Raw genomic sequence first — 20131 nt, forward strand, 5'->3', positions numbered from 1 at the left:
AATATATAAAGTGAACTCTATACTTCAGCAGCGTGAAAGCTCACTTGTTATTATGTTCAACCACCACTGGGCTGGTATCACTGCCAGCTCATTCCTTTACTGTCAGCTCCTAACCGTGAACTTGATTCTCAGATAGGACTTACCGTCTTAATTGATATTTTATTTATTTATTTTATTTATTTATTTATTTATTTCGGCATGTTATTAGACAGTCATCATCACACATCATCTTAGTTAAAATCAGGTAGTACACATGGCCGAAAGGGAAAGCGGGAGAAGCAGATGCTTATCTAGTCCCGCCCCCGTTACCCACAGAATATATTATTTCCACAAATTATATTTCTTTTGTATTTTGACGTACATGTTACAGCAGCATGCAGTGAACAGAGCTGCAGTCCAGCTCTAGACAGTACCAATTGATTCTCCTTGTGTCTCGATTAACAGAGTCAGTTGAATTCTTCACAAAAGTGGATATTTGTACTTTTCATTGTCAGCTATTGTTTGGGTACAGTTGGTACTTGTTTAGTCTTCCCTGTAGTCTCAACATAGCGTTTGCTGATTCCTGCCTCTGACCTTTACCAGACTCTCTTCTTGGTTCAGTTTATAACGATCAATAATCATATTTACATACTTTTTTTTGAAAACACTCAGATTTGCAGATTTTTTGAGTTCCTCATCAAGATTATTCCATTGTCTGACACCCATGACCGACATGGTAAAAGACTTTAATGTAGTTCGTACCTTTCTCTTTCTGAAAACAAAGTTCCCTCTCAGATTGTGTCCCTCATGTCTATGTAGGAATAGTGTTTGTAAGTTGTGAGGGAGGCTTTTGTTGGCAGCCTTGTACATCATTTGTACTGTGCGGTAGTTTATTAAATCAGGTAATTTGAGTAATTTTGATTTGATATATAATTGATTGGTGTGTTCCCTGTAGTTGGCAAAATGTAGAATTCTCAAAGCCTTTTTTTGAAGCATTAGCAGGGGATGTGTGTTACCTTTATACGTGTGTCCCCAGACCTCTGCACAGTATTGTAGGTGTGGAGAGACTAGTGCACAGTACAACAGATATAGTGCTTTTTGATTAAGTAGTTTTTGCGCTTTCCAAAGTATGGACACACTCCTGGCAAGTTTGCTTTTTAAGTGTTTAATGTGGGTTTTCCAATTTAACCTGTCATCGATAGTCACCCCCAACACTTTGTATTCATTGACCCTTTCGATATTCACTCCATTGACTTGAATGTTAATACTCTTGTTGTGGCCCTTCTTCCCATATAGCATGTATTTAGTTTTCTCTAGATTTAGTGATAGTTTATTTATATTGAACCACAAGTGGAGCTTGGCCATTTCATTATTGACTGTTTCCACTAATTGGTTCAAATCGTTCCCCGAACAGAAAATATTTGTATCATCTGCGAATAATATTAATTTCAAAATATTGGTTACTTTGTATATATCATTTATATATAGTATAAACAGCTTTGGACCCAGTACCGACCCCTGCGGGACCCCACAGACTATCTCCAAACAAGTTGATGAGTTCTCTCCCATTTTAACATATTGGGATCTCTTGTGTAGGTAGCTCTTGACCCACGTCAACACTATGCCTCTAACACCATATCTTTCCAGTTTAGCTACCAAAATATCATGGTTAATTGTGTCAAATGCCTTTTTTAGATCTATAAAGATACCTATTGTGTGTAATTTTTGGTCAATAGCATCAGTGATGAATTCAACAGATTCCATTAGAGCTAGAGCAGTTGAGTGTTTCGTTCTGAATCCATATTGGCTATCGTATAATAGATTATGTTTGTTGATAAAGCTATCTAGTCTATTGTTAAATAATTTCTCTAGGATTTTAGACAGTTGCGGCAGTATTGAGACTGGTCTGTAATTTGTAAATTCATGTATATCACCTTTCTTGTACAGTGGGACCACTTTTGCAACTTTCATTTTGGTAGGAAATACTCCAGTTTGGAATGACAGGTTGCAGATATATGTGAGAGGTGAAATGATTCCATCTAAAACTGTCTTTATTAGCTTCATGTCGAGGTCATTGACATCGGTGGATGTTTTGGATACGCATTTGTTGACCAGGTGTCTAATCTCTGTGTCCTTCACTGGTGTGAGAAACATTGTGCTGGGATTTCTGCCTCTGTCCTTATCAAAGTGGTCCCAGTGTTGGGGTGAGTCAGGAATGTCCTTGGCTAGATCTGGCCCCACATTAACAAAGAAGTTGTTGAATCTTTCTGCTATGATTTCCATATTGTCTTCTTTCATATTATTATCCTTAAAGTAGGGAGGGTAGCTGGGTTTTGAGTTTTTGTTCTTGATCACATCATTTAGAATATCCCATAGTTTTTTGGTATAGTTCCTGTTTTCTGCTAGTATATTACTGTAATATTCTTTTTTGTGATTATTTAGGATATTATTTAGTTTGTTTCTGTATCGTTTGTATCTCATTTCTGCCTGGTCCGTCCTTAATGTTATGTATTGTCTGTACAGGGTGTTTTTCTTCTTGCAGGCATTTATCAATGTTTTTGTCAGCCAAGGTTTCATGTCTTTGCTCTGTTTAGTTTTTCTTATTTCTACCGGACAGTGCTTGTCATACAATGTTTTAAATATATGCAAAAAGGCATCATATGCATCATTCACATCTGTTGTATTGTAAACACTGCTCCAGTTTTGCCTTATTAATTCATTTTTTAGTGTATTCAATCCTTTGTCATTCCTAACCCTTCTATACGTACAGTTGGTCTGTATTCTTCTCACAGTGTGTTTCCAGTCATAGATAGCAAAGATTGGTAGGTGGTCACTTATGTCATTTATCAGTAGTCCGCTTGTTATGTCGTTCCCCATAATATTAGTGAAAATGTTATCGATTAAAGTGGCACTGTGGGTAGTGATTCTACTTGGTCGTGTAATGAGAGGTTGTAGGCCCATCGAATACATCGTATTGGTAAACTCATCTATCATCGTATTATTTTTTGGGTTAAGTAGGTCAATATTTACATCACCACAGATGAATACCCTCTTTTGGCTAGTTTCTGAGAATATCCCACCCACACATTCATTGAAATCATCTATCTTGGAGTCTGGTGCTTTGTAAACACAACTTATCAATATATTTCTACCTTTTGCAATACAGATTTCAATTGTTACACATTCCATTAAATATTCAACAGCTATAGACATATTTTGTACCGTCTCGAACTTGATGTTATTGTCAATGATTACCTTTGGGTTGATAATGCAATCAATATTTAGCAATAAAGTAATGTTACCCTCAAATTCTCCCCCAAATTCAGTCAAAGATGAGTGTAATACCTACCGTGGCTAAAAACTGAAGTAAATGTTTGAGTGTTGGTGCCACGCTAGCAGACAGCTAGCTCGAGGGCTGACAATGTCAGCAGACTCACCTATCAGGGAAAGACTGAAATAGCTAAAGAGTAGCTAAAGTTAGCATGCTAAAATACTAAACTAAGAAAGTAAACATGGTAAACATTTCCTTCTAAACATTAGCAGGTTAATGTTGTCATTGTGCATGGTAGCAAACTGAAATTAGCCGTTAGCTGAAAGTAGCTTTCCACTGCCTTACAGCCTCACAGAGCTGTAAGTGTGGCTGAAGACTTGACACTCCAGGCTACAACTACAGCCAACAACATGATGATTGTATTTTCTATTGGAAATAAATCCTATTAAAGCTAATGAGGTCAGTAAAGAATGTTTATAAGGTCATTTATACAATTTTATTCCATCCAGTGTAACAGTGCTACATAACAGACATTTGTTACAGTAAACAGTATGTGATCTGCCTTGCAAATCGTAGAGACATGTAGTACCTGACTGTTAATATTAGCTAACCTCATGGATGATTATGATATCATATCATGATATTTTATTTAGTTTTACATAGCTGGACCTCTCTATTTATGTGTATTTCTTGTTGAAAAAGTTCTGTGAACATGACTAACATGCACATTGGTATTAAAAGCCAGTTACAACATTACAAGAGCTTGAGATCAGAAGTTTGCCTGGTAGCCCAGCAGATATCCATCATTGTACATGTAAATCTGCTTGTCAGTGGGGTTATAGCTCAGACTGGCCACTCCTTTAGCTACCTTCTCCAGTGGCAGTGCAAGTGAGTTGTCCTCTCTGCCTGTTGCCGTGTCGAAGGCGTAGAACACCTCCTCATGGTAATCGTCCACGTAACGAGTGGCATACAGCACACCGCACACCATGAAAGCATTGCTCACTGCCTTTTTGAACTGCCTCGTCTCCCACGTCTGTGTGACATTGAGGGTCTGAGCCTTGCTGTCCCAAACTAGCCGGCTCACTACGAGATTACCATGGTTACCAACAGTGGCATAGAGGGCCCATAATCCTGTCTCATCTGCCTCTATGTCCACATCACTGTTGTCACGGCAGGCATAGTAACAATACGGGAACTTGTTGCTGTAACCCACGCCGTTGCCTGGAAGTGTCACCCGTTTAACAGCGTTGCTCGTCAGGTCGTAGCGGCAGACGTCTGCAGAGCTGTAGCAGTGATAGTACAGCGCTTCACCATATAGAACAGCACTGGGACCCTCAATGCTGTCGGTGTGACTGTAAGATGGAGCGATGGTAAAGTCCCTGTACTTGGTAGATTGCATGAAGTCATCGTAGCTTTGGAACACACGCAGAGAGTTGCCCCATTTGTGGCTGCTGTACAGAGGCTGAACCCAGTAACTGTTCTTCTGTTCCTCACTGTCCACCTGGGCCTGTTTGCCCCACGAACCAGAGACGTAGGTTTTACCAAAGGGATTGACCTTAGTCACGACAGGCTCACTAATGCTGGTGATCAGGCCCTTGAGGCAGTGCGTGCCCTGGCCTGGAAACAGAGAGAGATGAGAGGGTTACTGCTTATTGATATTTAATTCTAGCTTTCTATAGATTAAAGGGTTTTCTTCATGTTTTCCTTAACGGTGCAGTTAATGATTGTGGAGAAAGTTGGTTGACCGTGGTAGCAGTCGCTGGCACCACCATTTTAATGTTTAAAATTTCATATATTTAACCTTTAACAGGAGAAAATGGAAGCCCTTTTTTCTACTCCACCTTTTTTGTAGTCATGTGGTTCCTCCATAAAATGCTACACCACAGTTTGAGAACCGCTGTTTTAAGAAGTGGCAGGTAGTTTGATACAAAATTTACATGTTCAGTCGTTTGTACAATATAGAAGGAGTTGAAGTTCAAATTTTGAGGACAGCCTTTTGAAGATGGTTGCCTCCATTGACCATTTGAAGATGTAATTTGTAAGAAATGGTCAGAATTGAATCAAAGGTGGGGAAAGAACTATATGGAGCAGCATAACTGCTTAGTTCTGGTCACTATACTCTGTGATGCAGCTATCCTTGGCTGTAGCGACTAACTGCCACTAGCAAGAAGCTCAATTAGCCGTGGAGCGGTCAAAAGTGAGTCAGGTAGACTGACTGTGTCTCAATTCAGGGGCTGCAGCCTTCAAGGACGCGGCCTTTGCAGCCCACGAAGGCCGGGTCCTTCGGAGAGACCTTGAAGGCCTCGTCCAACGTTGTTAAATGGGACGGTCTAGCCGTCGGAGTATTTCCTGGTTGGCCACCGGATGTTCCTGCCCTTACCCTTACGTCACGATTGTGATGAAGAGATGCATTAAAGTCTATTTTGGTTCAAATCTATCAAACGTGTACATTTATTTGTGTTTGTACAAAAATTAATGACAAAATCTAAATTGAATCATCAACATTACAAAATAAACATTAACCCATTGGTGAATAACAACTATATTTACCATAGCATTACCAGCGTCACGTATTTTAACTGAAAGTTAAAATTTGGAGGTTTTATAGTCCCTTGAAGTTTAACATATCTGGCGTTGGATGTTCAAATGACTAAAAAACGAGTATAAACCCATTACTTAAATTTGAATGTCATGTCTGCGCCACTTGATGTCGCCATTTTCTCTTGCGTCCTCTTCTGCTTTGGGACTGAGCAGCGGTGCGCAAAGGATCTTGGGATATGGGAGGCCACAAAGGATAGTTGCGGTGCGTCCTCTGAAAAGAGGGAAGGCCAGGCTGCATTTGAAGGAGCCTTCGAATTGGGACAGCCTTCGCGCTGCGTTGTGACGTGATTGGCCTTCAAATGTGCCCTTCGAGGGCTGCAGCCCCTGAATTGAGAGACAGCCACTGACTGAACATAGCCTCTGAGACAAAAGGAGGCCAGTTTGATGATGGGGGATACCGTACAAAAATGATTTACTTCAGCTCTGACCAGAAGTATGACTCTGTGGGACAGGAGAGGCATGCAGTGGCAGAGGAGCGAGAGAGCACTGGGCACCAGCAGTTGGCTAAAATGGCATGTAGAGCCAGAATATTTTCACTTCTTACTCTGTGAATTGAAGACTTATTTTGACCAAACCAGAGGTGATTGTGGAAAGTCAAACCAAGACTGTTTTGGTTTTATTTTGTTGAAGCTGTGTCTGAATGTAGTGTGTTTTACGTTGTGTGAACAAGTTCATTAAGTTTGCTTTAGTTCAGTGAAAGAGAGAAACCTGAATTCTGAAGGTGTATGGCTTTCTGTTGAGTGAGGAAAATAGATTGTTAAAATTGTCATTTTGTGAGAGAGCGAACTCGCCGCTTTTACATCTCACAGCTGAAACTATGGGGGCTATCACCTCTTGTGGTACAACGTGGTATTACAAGACAGGACAGTCCGGGGCTAGCTGGTTAGCACGCTAACCTCAGTAAACATTTCTTTGACACAGTACATCTTTGACATAACATCTACTGGATTTCCACTGAACTTGAATGGAGGATAGGTCTCGGCCCAGAAAAGACCCCATAACTTTTGCTTTGGATCTGGACAAATGGACAGATCCAGGACTTTTCTTTCACGTTCTTTAACTGGTGTTTTTGATATTTTGGTTAAAGTCTCGAGGGAATAATGCATGGATCATGATGAAAGAAATGTGGCATATTTAGATAAATGGTGTCTATGAGACTGTTCACATTTGGCATCAATATCAGTCCTGAGCGATCTGATCACAAGTGGACAGCTCTAAGTAAAGATGGGAACACTTCCAACATGCGTTGAAGACGCATCTGAGATCTGATAACTCAGACCACATTCGGTAAGCAGTGTATACGGACATGTGTCCACGGCCATAAAGCCTGTTTTTCGTAAAGTGTTCAACCTCCCAGCAGCTGTTTCAACGCACTGGTTCAACTGATTTCACCATTTACAGCAAATATATTAATGAATATAACATGTTGATGGTAAACATGACAAATACAGTCAACAGTCACTAATATAGGCTACTTCTTTGTTGTCTGTGGAGTGGGTCACCAGACTCCATTTTAAATGCTGTCTACAACATTTCTTAAAAATTTGGGCCTACTTCTTAATTCCACAAACATTATACATGGAGACATTTCTTTCTTTGTGTAAAAAGCGTATCCATTTGTCCCAGTGATGTAGGTGTATATTTGCATATAGAGCGGGGAAGTGAGATCCAATCACAAGCGGTCACTCAAGACACATGTCGAGTCGTATTTAATGCCAGGTGTGATGATAAACGGACAGATGATAAAACCAAATGTGAACAGCTTCTATAAGTGAGTACAACTTGATGTGGATCCAGATAAAAATCCAGATCTGGTGGATTTCATTTCGTTTTATTTGCTATTGGATCAGGCTTGACTGAATTAAAGGAGACTGTTGGGCCTCGGCCAGTCTGGTTTTTTGTTTTTTTTAAACAAAAATTCCAGCCATATCTTACATATAGCCTCTTTAATGGTTCAACATATTGTGATTTTTCAGTTTTTTAGTGGACAAATACGTAAAGCCTAATCAATCAGTGTCTTTACTTTAGCGTCTGACTGAGTTCTCTTCGTTCTTCATGCTGTAGTTTTTTTGCAATGAATTATAGTCTCTCTCTCTCTCTCTCTCTCTCTCACACACACACACACACACACACACACACACACACACACACACACACACACACCATACTTACTTCTGAAGTCTTTGGGGATTGACTTGCAGGACTCAGCACCATTCTTCAGGTAGCGCAGTCTCTCTTTGACAGTCTTGATATTTATCGTGTCCCACATTTGCATCCTGCCTACGTTTTTAAGCAGTTTGCCCACCTAACACACACACACACACACACGCACGCACGCACACACACACACACACACACACACACACACACACACACATAAAACATTGTATACAGTTAATAAATGCACATGGTAACCCATTATATTAACTTAATAAATTATTTTTTCTCTTAATATCACAAAATATCACTTGATATTCTATATTTAATTACTGTCTGCTCATGACATGACATGAGGCCTGTCCTGAATGGTTGGAAACCTTTGAAAATGTATTTGTTAATCGAATTCTAAATCATCAATTGATTTCTGCACACATTTTTTTTTAACATGGTAGTTTATTAAGTCGCATTCCAAGGACCTACTAGCTCAAACTGCCAGTATCTGACACCCTGAAATGAGAGTCAACAATCAACTCATTTTATCTAGAACCTTTATCAAGGCGTCATCACATTTACATAACAACAATAACAAAATGATCTTTTTCTGCTCTAACACCATCATGGTAATTTACATCCTCATTCTAAACAAGGATCTTCATTTGAGTGTGGCTCCATTTATTCTGATGAATGATTTGATTCAAATTGAGTTTTTTTCTTCTTTTTTTAATATATGGTTGATGTCATAAAATATGTAAAATATACTTTTAAATGTAAAAAAATATTATCTGGTCCAGCCATACTAGACAATATTAGCATAACATACTGTATTTTCCTTTGTATCTAAATTTTGCTGGTGCAGCAACCTCATTGAGTTTCCCAGTAGAGTTTAGTGTAACTTCATGTGACTCATGTAGGCTGTTGCAATACCACTTCAGGAATCATGTTAGTGTCTTCACTGTATGTGCTGCTGTACCTCTTTGGAGAGTTTACGTGTTTGGGTGTTGTTCAGCTGGCTGTGGACGGTATCAACATCTGTCTCCAGCTGGGCGAGCTCCTGGCCCAGCAGGCGCACAGACAGGTCCGTGTACACCCCCCGGTTGCGCAGGTACTGGTGAGGCTCCAGTCGGGCCGTCAGGTTCTCAACCAGAGCGTTGAACTGAGGGAGAAGCTGGCTGGACAAAGTCACCTGCAAGAAAACACAGACCGAAAGTCCTGAAAAATGTTATGTGCTTTCTGGATTTCATGTTCAACTTAATATATTCTGAAATCTTATTTTTCATTGGGTACCATCACTGACAAGACATGGAAGTCATGCTGATATTATTCATTAAAAAACACAATTGTTAAATCCAGTCAAAATGTCACATTAAAATGTATGCATCATACCAACGTTAGTATGTACAGTATGGCTCCTACAATGTATCTATATAATACATCAAGTCAGAGGTGGAATTGGGCTGGACCGGACTCTCACCTGCTCCTGTAGCGTGGTCAGAGATTCTCCACAGGTCTCAACCTGCTGCAGCACGGCCTCATACTTCACAGCAGGGAACAACCACATGGTGGAGTTCACCGGGCACACACATGAGCCATTCTTCTTCTGGCCTGATGAACGCTGAGCCCGGCCGTCACCCTGCTGTCACACATGGATATAAATGGTGCATTAAGGAGATTGCAATGATGGTATAAAGTCTGCACTATAAAAAAACACAAAAGAAAGAATGTCTGAATGTCTAATGTCTGAATAAAAGTGGAAGATTTAAAACTTTAATCTTTCACTTTTATTCTTAGTTTCTAAGCGTAATATATCAAGTGTTACTCACTGATGGCAGCAGCAGCAGCAGCAGGAGCAACAGCAGCATGTTTAGAGCTGGAGACATGAAAGTGGACTGAAGAGGACAGAAGCTGTTTGAGCTGAAATCACCACTCCTCTTCTCTTTTCTCTTATAAAGTCGATAACAACAAAAATACCTTTCCTGATTTGCCTGTTGTCACTGATGGGTCGACACAGGGCTGTAAAACCACTCACGTGGATGTGAAACTAAAAATGTCAAACTATGCAATTTTACAGCAGTTAATTTAATCAGGAGTTTCCTAAATTTCCCCCTTATGCATCATGCAAAAGACATTTCCCCTTTTTTTCCAGATTTTAGACGGACGGAAATATTCGTTTATCAATGTGACAATGACATTCGATTTGCTTATTAGCTGTCACCAGGGGAGCAGCAGCTACTCTTTCTGGGTCTTGCTCTTCAAACAAGCCTCACTAATTCAGGCTAACGTGCTGTTATTAGGCTAAAATGTTCCTGTTTTCTCCTATGAAAACTTGTAGTTACATTGTACATTAGGATGAGAAATGTGTGTGTGCCGGGAAATGAGGAAAAAAAACAAAAACCCACAAGAACCACAGCAGGCTGAATAACGTCAGAAGCAAAGTGGAACCCATGCGCACGGTAAAGTTCAACATTAGGTAAGACAAAATTTTGTTCCAACAACTTGTAAGTTAATGTTAATTTGTTAATAGAAATCAATGACAGTTGGGTCTGTGTCTCTGTTGGAGTCTGACAATTCTCAGTTTTACATGGATCTGGGTCCCTGCTTTCAAATAAAAGACCGGTTTGTTGGTGGGTAGGTATTTCTGGGTCATTTTTGGGTCCAGGCACAAAGTTTTGGACCATTGAAGACCTCTACCAGAGAGCCCCTGCAGAGCCACCATTTTAGTTTCCTAACGTTAGCAAGCTACCTTCACTGAATGTCAGTCTGTCCTTTGTACACTACACCTTGTTGTAACTGGCTAGCTTCAGAGTGAAATCATACGTTTTTATTAATTGTAATGATACAGCAGTAAAAATCGTACTCATTCATTGATACTTCTGGATGAAAAAATTATTTGAGTTACTAAAACGACGGGTCTAGATCTCTATTCAGGAGGAGAGATATATTGTTTCAGTTGGCACAGGTTGTTCCATGGCTGAATCCTTTACTTCTTTTTATGCAGTTTCATCAAACTGGAACTATACTACAAAAATGTATTGTTGTGTAGATGCGTCAGATCTTCTCTTTTAGCCTCTGTAGAGCACTGGTCACAGGAAAAGCACTACACTGGTAATATTCATAACTAAACTGTCACCAGACATCAGAAAGTTTTGCATGCCAGCGTAGCTCATATGATGTGCACAAAACTCACTCACCTCAGGCCTCACCCATTGACCTGATGACTTTCTCTTTTTCCTCCATTTTATAGAAATCAGTTTTTCAAATGCATATACCAGAATATTATCAGAAATATTATCAGAGAGGCTTTCAGTATTTCAAACGTTTCAATGCGCCTCAATAATGTCACTGCAGCAAATATCGTAGCACATTCTGACATGGATATTTTAAGACACCTCTGGAGGTCAGGGTTAGGGCTTTTTCATGAACCTGGACTTTGTGTGTGACTTTTTGGATGTATGGAAGAACATTAATTAACATGAGATTGTGACGGATCCTGTCGGCCAGTTGAGAGATTAAAATAATCACTGAAGTAAAGCTGATGTGCTTCGTGTTTAAAAGTGCACAGGTGTTGCACTTACAGTTTCTGGTGCTGGAGGATCGCTGCAGGTGATGTAGGCTGGTTAGTATTTTCATCATTAAAGATGTATTATTCTACCCACCACATTACATCAGCTTTTAGTCATGATGTTGATTTTATTTAAATTGCATGACATGATCTTCTAAAATAATTTCTAATAGTGTATTAAGATCTCCTGTTTGGTTTCTAATTAGAGTATTAGTCGGTATAATAATGTCTCAGTACAGCATATTTTAGGTCTAATAGGGCATTACATGTAATTTCTAATTAAAGCATGACTTAGGTGTATGGTTTGTGTTTAGGGTTTAACTGTTTTATTTACTGTCTAATACAGGACATATTTCTGTTTTTTACCTGATTTAATACAAAGTTCAATAAACTTATGCATGTTGGAATCCCAAATGTCTGTATCAAAATTAAAACATTTTAATCCATCAGTAGTTGTTGAGACATTTCACTCACAAACAACGATTGTGAAGCTCATGGTGGCAAGTGGAAGCTGAAAGGTCAGGGCATCACCACAGTCATTAGGATTCATCCTTTAAAGACCATAATTGTCTACAAAATGTCATGGCAATTCATCATTAATTTAAATTAATTAAGCTTATTTGAAAATTTTAACCTACTTATTTTGTTGAACAATCTTTCTAAAAGAGGGCATCTACAGTCTACAATCACTCAAAAGAAATCAGTGTATGCTTTTCATACCACTAAAGAGCTTAATATGCATAAAGATAACGGAAACCTGTGCGAGTGGTCACGTTCTATTCCTGTTTGTTGTTACCACAGATAGCACTGATTCTGTAAGCACACCTCTGCAAGACCATAAACTAAAGAAAAGCTTCAACACTGGGATTTTATTTTCCATCACCCAGTCACATCACTGCAGCCTGAAGGAACCACAGTCCCCAGCCTCCACTCTGAAGCACAGTGGAATGAAGGTTAACATATGAACTGGTATCTGAGAGCAACACTGGTTTCTGATGAGGCACTGCTATATAGAGAAATATACATAATTTGTCAAAAGAATAAAACAAATAAAAAATCCGAATCAAAGATGAACTCACTTTTCAGATGTCATTATATATGGAACCATAGAGTACAGCATTATACAAGTGCTACTTAAACATTGATTGAGTTGATATATAATTGTTTTCTCTATTAGAGCTATATTTTATTAATATGATAAACGTGTAGTGAAAATCTGATATTGTGACAGCCTTATCATTAAAATTAGTCATTCTAGTTGACAATTTTTAAAGATTTTTATTTTGATTGAATTTAGTATTTTTATTATTTTTTGTGATTTCTTCACAGTAATTACCTTGAAAAAACAACTACCAGTGGGATTCTCTTTGCACAACATAAACATGCATGATTTATGAACATCAGTTCTGTTTATGCTGTTTTAACTTGAAATTAAATGTGTATGGAAACCCATAAGGAGTTATACTGAGTTACAATTTCAGTCAGGTGGGATACTGCTGATTTTTCCCCTAAAAGTCATTTTAAAATTTATGGAGTTGAGAAAACAATAACAGTACGATGTCAAGCAGCCTACTGTAAAATATTTTCACGTCACATTGTGGCATTAACATGTGGATGAAGAGCTTGCTCAATGTATATATTGATACTGATTTTAAAAAATTATATTACAGTACTTTCAAAAAATACATTATTAGCCTGTTTGACATTTTGACTGGTGTCATCACTAATTGAGAATTAAAACACTTTAAATACATTGTTGTGTTGTGCAAAATAAGATTTTAGTCAACACTTTTGACCTGTTTTAATTTTTGGTCAACTTGAAAACCTTATTTGTCACCGAGTCTACTGCTTGGGGTTTCTTGGAAATTGAGCTCTTCTCTTTTGAGTCACAACCACCCCACAACAGGATATTTTCACGTTATTTCCGAAAGTTATGTTTTTAGTTAAAACATTTTATGCCATACTATCAGTATCTTTATGATTTTTGCCTTCCATCATATCAAAAAATCCCTGTGCTGCTGCAATTGAAGCACAAGGAGGAAGTGATCACATTCTGAAGGAAGCATGGCACATTACCACAAATGCACACATACTAAACACACATACACATTCACTGACTCACATGCAGAGGTGAGTGGGAGTGTTCATAAGTTAGAAGCTGCTGCTGCAGTCATATATGAACTGTGTTCAGGCACTGTTTCATTGAGCTCTGCTCTCTGATCCACCATGAAGCTCTATGTGATCGTTCCTCTGTGTGCTCTGATCACCCTCACCCAACAGGTAAGAAAACACAATTTTTATTGGATGAAATAAATGTTTTATGCTCTGCCCATTTCAAATATATGTATGTATGGTACTTCTAATTCTAATTCTAGTTTTAATTTTTTAAGTGCCATGTTTCATATTTTTGATTTCAGGCACCTTCAGGTGATAATTGTTCGTGTGAGTTTACTAATTCAGAGAGGGAGTTCCCTCATGACGAACTCAGCACAGTGGAGGACAGTGCATCAAGATGTAACACTAACATCACCCCACAGAAGGTAACTTTTAGTGTTGATGATGATGATGATGATGAGGTGATACATGTGACATATATGAATAAATAATATCTGCAAATCACCAAGAGGTGTCATATCTCTGTTTATATGAGAGTGAGTATATGAGCAAAGTATGTATGAATTAACATGTGTCGGTATGTACTTGGTTTTTCACCAACGAAGTGAGGACATATTTGGAAAGTGAGGACATTTTTGGAAAGTGAGGACATTTTGGCAAGTCCTCATTTAAGATTAGGCTTAGGTTAGGGTCAGGGTCAGGACTGGGGTTAAGCATCTAGTTGTGGTGGTTAAGATGAGGATAAGGAACTATTAAACGGGGGTCCTCACAGGGAGAGATGTACGAAATTTGTGTGCCTGTGTGCATGCTACCATTCAGTAATTAATACATGAGTCGGGTTAGGGTTAGGTGTAGGTATGCAAAAAAAACAGCTTAAATTATACCTGAATTACTAAAGTAGAAGCCACATATTTTCCAACCGAGACAAGATTGACCCTGGCAATTAGGAGTAGAAAAAAATTGATTTATGGTGTTTCTTTTTCTTATGATGATGAATTCCTGAATCAGTTTTAGCGCTTGGTCTGTTTCAACGTATAATGGCATTTAGCACTAACATGCTAACTGAAATTAGCATCACAAGCATGATATTATCATAACAAACGATCCATTTTACTTCACGTGCTTAACGTAAAAATAGTTTTAGTTTTAGTCTCCCATTTGTGCTGTACACCTCCATTTGTTATGGAAAAAACTAGATAAGTAGGAACAGCGTATGAAGCAGTAGTATTTCATTTACAACTTGTTTATGCAGTGCAGCAGTGATGTCGCTGAAATAAAACTCAAAGACTGACTGACATGTGATGCGTATAGCTTTTGGAAATATGACTCATGACATACAGTCTGTAGAAGTGTGTGATTCCATCTTCTCCATGCAAATGTTAAAAAGGCAAACAAAAATTGCAATGATCATAATACTGAATCAAAATACCTAATCAGCACCCAAAGTATGGTGATAGTATCTAATCGAGAGATAAGCATATTGTTCCAGACCTACTAGAAATGTATGAACAACTAAAACTAAAAAGATGATTATTTTGGACTTGCTGCAGCTCAACCAATTCAATAATTATATTTAGGTCCAGCTGTGACGCTCTTTAAAGTTGAGAGCTAATCGACTTTAGACTTGCAGGTACGTATTATTTTCTAAACCAGAGTATAGACAGCACTACCTCCCTCAGCAGCTATAAAACTGATAAACATAATAATAATAAAATGAATGATGATAAAAAAGAAAATTCCTGTATGTATGCATTGATGTTGAAGGAGCCCTGAGTGGTGTCTCCTCTCTCTGCAGACTCTGGAACTGGAGAGTCTGCTGCTGGGTTTGGAACGACGTCTGCCCCGGCTGCAGGAAGATGTGTCGGCCCTGGAGAGGGAGGATGACGGAGAGCTCTATGGAGTTATCACCCTGCAGGTGGTCGAAAATGAACTGACGGATATCAAGGAGCTCATCGGCAGGCTCAGCCGCATCACCCTGGAACACCAACATCTTTCTAATGACACCACTACAAAGGTAAACTTACACACCAGCTGCACAACACTGACATTAGAAATGGCATGAGAACCAGGAGTTGAAACAAGTTTAATACAAGACTCAAGTGAGCAGGCCAGTTGTTAAAAATCGAAAGAAATTACAAAAATACATATTGCAGAACATGAATGGCTACAACCAAAATAAAATGCCTAGCCAAAAGCTAAATCTAGTGAAATGTAACAGAGTGAAGCTTAGGTTTAAAATTCATTGATAAAATGTCTTTATTAGATTAATCTTACATACAGAATCATCTGTCTTATATGTGGGATGTCTGCCCTGTTGCTGTCTATCAGCTGAAGGCCCTGCAGGCAGAAATGCAGGAGCTGCAGACGTATGACACCATGCAGGTGGTGAAGGGAAAATTAGAGAACCGGCGTCTTAAGAGAGACCTGGACCAGTGCAGAAATACAGTCCTCCCCTCCACCAACAGCACTGCGCCTCCACATGGTTTGTCCCAGAAACACACACATTTTTTTATTTTTTTATTTCTTTGACTGCGACTGGAAACCACCAGATTCTTGTTATTTCATAATTGTTTCTATATCTGTATAGTTCACTTATGATACATTTTGCAACTTGATATTTTGTTGCTTGATATTTTACCCTTCATAAATCTATACACATCTAGATACATGGGCTTTGACACGATTCATTCACATTTTTAATAGGGGGACGATCTGTTGCGATTCAATACAACCTAATACAGTTCTTAACATTTGTTTCATTTAGTCATTCATTTTCCATTATAAATTAAAATAGGCCATTGCTATAAAAGTGGCAGTACTCGGGGTTCCCTGGTCTTTAAACAAGTATATCTGATATACTTCACAACAGATCAGGGAACCCCAGGTATTATTGTTACTTCATGGGATAAAATGGAAGAGAAATGTCATTTTGAAACCACTGTGAGATGAGCAGCAATGAGAACAATGATTGGTTGCACTGTCACTAATGTCCACATCAGTATTGTCTTCTACTCTCAGGCTGTTGTCAACCATGATTGTGATTTTTGCCTTTTGCAATAGAGATAGATAACAAAAGGCTTGCTGCATGAACAAACATTTTGCCATTATAAGTATAGTATAATGTATAAACTGTGTCACCCAGCCGTGCCCATTGACAGTTAGGTAGTTATGTTGTGATTACCTTAGACCTCGTCAAGTTGTAGTAGGAGAAGTGCCTGATATCCGTGTCTTTGTCTCGCATTTTCTTGATCGTACAAGCCAAACTAGCATCCACATACTCTTCCTGTCTGCATACCGTTTCACCAGGTGTGAGTGTTACCGTTGTGCTGCTGGTGAACTTTATTGCTGTTCTACAGATCTTACAAATAGAGAGACTTTTGTCCAATTTTCCTTCCTTCTTTAAAAATCCAAATGTCTTCCAAACCTTGCACTTGATGATGCATGGTGAACCATGTCAGTATTTTGGGGCATGTTGTTTTTGTCTAGTAGAGTCTAGCTCTGAACTTTAACCTTAAACGAGATTTGGCAACCCTGTGCAGAATAGTTAGCAGCTAGCAGCTAAACCTCAGTCAACCATTTAATAACTTTAAAAATGACCTTTGTCCAACTCATAGTACATTTATATCAATCCAGGAGCCCAAAATTGATGTACTAACATATTTAATTTGAAAATAAAAGTAATTCCAATTCATATCTGTGAATCTTTACACCCCAGCTGCACAGTATCAGTTGTGACTGTTGCCTCCCTAACTGGCTAGCCAGGGAAGCTGCAAGTCCTCGGTCATGCCTGTAGTAAGAATAAAGGAGATACACGTTGCGCTAGTGTTAACTTCAAGGCAGCAGGATTTATTCTTCCTCTTTACATGTAGATGCAGATCCCTCTTGTGTTTATGTATGGCTCGGTCACTCAAAGCAGGAAGTAAATACCGGTGTGTATCTATCGCGAGTCTCGTTCATCTTCTCCGGCGCGGCTTCCGTAGTGCAATTGGCTGTGAGGGAGACTCTTGTGAACGTGGAGCGTTCCTCCAGGCAGATATAGCATAGTGACTGTTTAGGCTGTAAAAATGTACTAAATGACGTTGTTTCGAGTAAACTCTGGATGTCGCCACTTCAGGACACTTGGATTGCAGCGGACAAGCAGAATGGAGGAATATTACAAAGTTTTTGTGTAGTTTTACGGACCTTTTCGTCTCGAGCGCCACTTACGCTCATTATATGGATTATTGTTGCCAGAGGGTAGCCCCACAGGTCTCCAGCTGCACTTTGAGGAATAAGAAACTACACTGGACTTATCATCAGTATGTGGGTGAGTCGATAATGACTGAATTTTGTTTTAGAGTGAACTATTCCTTTAACCTTTAAATCACACCCAACATCTGAGATCGTTCTGGTTTTGTGTTCACTGTGTCCGCACCAGAGTGGCACTTCAAATGAGGTCACTCACAGCTGTGAACTGACTTCACCCTCATTTGAAGCTAATGTAGGCTATAAATGGACTGCGGGAAGCTCTCAGTACCGAACACCACAATTAGGAAGTAATTATCAACCATTGGACATCTCACTGGACCAGCTGTATTTATTTAGTCTCTCTACCTCATCATTTTGTGTTTTCTCCTAAGGTAACTGTCCTCACGGTCAGTTTCGGAACATTACCGGGCCGAGGATGTCCACAGCAGGAGAATATCCTGGGTCCTACAAGTATGGAGCCTGGGGTCGGGATCCCAAACCAGAGGCTGGGAAGGAGAGCTGGCATTGGCTGGTAATGTTGACCTCCGGCAACAAATACTCCAATTACGTCCGTCTCTACTCCAGCCTGAGTGCTCTCGTTGGTGGGGTGAGCACCCCAGGTAAAGAACACTTATGTTCTAGTTTTAAGTGATGATGTTAAAAATGTACAACCTTTCAGCTCAGTGTGCATGATTGTGCAGTATTCACTTCTAATCGACAGGAACATGTATTAACGCCATGTCAGTTGGGGACTATTTTCAGCCATAGATTAAACGACATTTGGTGCTCTCAAGAGCACTCTGGCTGCAGGACAGTGTATGTGGGATTTAGCCAAAATATGCTACACTGTGTGTTCATGGTGATGAAGGAATATATAACCCAGGGCAACCAAAAACCTACAACAACCAGAATGCATTGCACCGCACCAGACCAATAAACAGTCCCTCTGATGGGTGTGAGTTGGGCGCTGCTCAGTTTTGGATCAGAGTCTGATTTGAAACAGGATGCCTATCAATGAATCAATCAGGCTTTATTTGTATAGCACTCTCCCTACAGCAATGTAACACAAAGTGATTCACACAATGAAAACACTACCTCCCCCCATCAGTAAACTGCACTTACATTCCATCACTGGTTCGTCAAAATCTCAACACTTTGACTCTAATTTTTACTGCAGATACATATTGATTCCAAATATTGCTTATCGGTCTCCTTGATGACTAATTATCAATGTCAGCCCTGAAAAAACATGCCGGTCAATCCCTAATAACAATAGCTTACTTAGTATATGCTCATCTCTTCTCGCGTCTTCTTCTTCTTCTTCTTCTTCTTCTTCTTCTTCTTCTTCTTCCTCTTCTTCTTCCAGGAAATGTCCAGATCAGCCCTTCAAACCGAACCACCAACACCATCCAGGGTCCAAATGTTGTGATGTATAGAGGGGCCTTGTACTACAACTGTTACAACCAAGATGAAGTTTGTCGATTCAACCTCGCCTCCAAAACTGTGACCAACATAAAACTACCCAAAGGCACCAGGTTCACTGATCTACATTGTCCTTAAGCTAATTTTTTGACTGGGTGTTGCTCATGCCAGAATTTTTGAGGAACACCTTGTTTCTACAAAGCAAAGTCACAACATCTTTCACATTTGCCTGAAATGCTGAATTCTGTAGTTTTGTAAGAACAACAAAACACAAAATGTATGAATCAACTTCTAACACAAGTCCAATAAACAGTTTTTTACATCACTTCTGTCCTCTGTGTTTTTCAGGTATAACTCGAAGGGTAACTTCTGCCACCTTAAGGCATGCTACCTGTTCACAGACCTGGACCTGGCTACAGATGAGTCAGGCATCTGGGTGATCTACACCACCAACCAGAACTTTGGCAACCTAGTGCTGTCCAAGGTGGAGGACGATGAACCACTTAGACTTGGCCAAAGCTGGCACACCTCGGTCTACAAGCAGGGAGTAACCAACACCTTTATAGTGTGTGGTGTGCTCTATGCAACACGGTATGTCGACAAAGAAACAGAGGAGATCTTCTATTCGTTTGACACTACCACAGGGGTAGAGAGGTTCAACCTTGGCATCTTCATCAAAAAGATGTATCCCAACATTTTGTCCCTGAACTACAGCCCTGTGGACCAGATGCTACATGCCTACTGTGACTCCTACATGGTCTCCTATAAGGTTCTGTTTTCATAAAAGGTTAATGCAG

The 20131-nt window shown here is 39.5% G+C and overlaps 2 protein-coding genes across 3 annotated transcripts; one reads left to right on the forward strand and one right to left on the reverse strand.

Annotated features, from left to right (window-relative positions):
- Nucleotides 1-3809: 3809 nt before the first annotated feature.
- Nucleotides 3810-9911, reverse strand: LOC311263901 (olfactomedin-like). 2 transcript variants are annotated; one of them, XM_084364264.1, is made up of 5 exons: nt 9832-9911; nt 9483-9644; nt 8982-9194; nt 8024-8156; nt 3810-4867 (listed from the first exon to the last, which is right to left on the reverse strand). In XM_084364264.1, the coding sequence occupies exons 1-5, from the start codon at nt 9886-9888 to the stop codon at nt 4020-4022; spliced, it is 1413 nt and encodes a 470-aa protein (XP_084220390.1). In that variant the 5' UTR covers nt 9889-9911; the 3' UTR covers nt 3810-4019. The 2 variants fall into 2 exon arrangements, with proteins under 2 accessions (XP_084220390.1, XP_084220391.1); XM_084364265.1 differs by having other exon boundaries at nt 9483-9641; nt 9832-9902.
- Nucleotides 9912-13796: 3885 nt separating this feature from the next.
- Nucleotides 13797-20118, forward strand: LOC311263241 (olfactomedin-4-like; the record flags this gene model as incomplete). Its single annotated transcript, XM_084363163.1, has 7 exons — nt 13797-13850; nt 13988-14110; nt 15481-15699; nt 16014-16167; nt 18305-18532; nt 19279-19447; nt 19683-20118. The coding sequence occupies 7 exons, from the start codon at nt 13797-13799 to the stop codon at nt 20116-20118; spliced, it is 1383 nt and encodes a 460-aa protein (XP_084219289.1).
- Nucleotides 20119-20131: the final 13 nt, after the last annotated feature.

The sequence above is a fragment of the Pagrus pagrus genome (assembly GCF_965226575.1).
Source record: "Pagrus pagrus genome assembly, chromosome: 10".
Classification (NCBI taxonomy): domain Eukaryota; kingdom Metazoa; phylum Chordata; class Actinopteri; order Spariformes; family Sparidae; genus Pagrus; species Pagrus pagrus.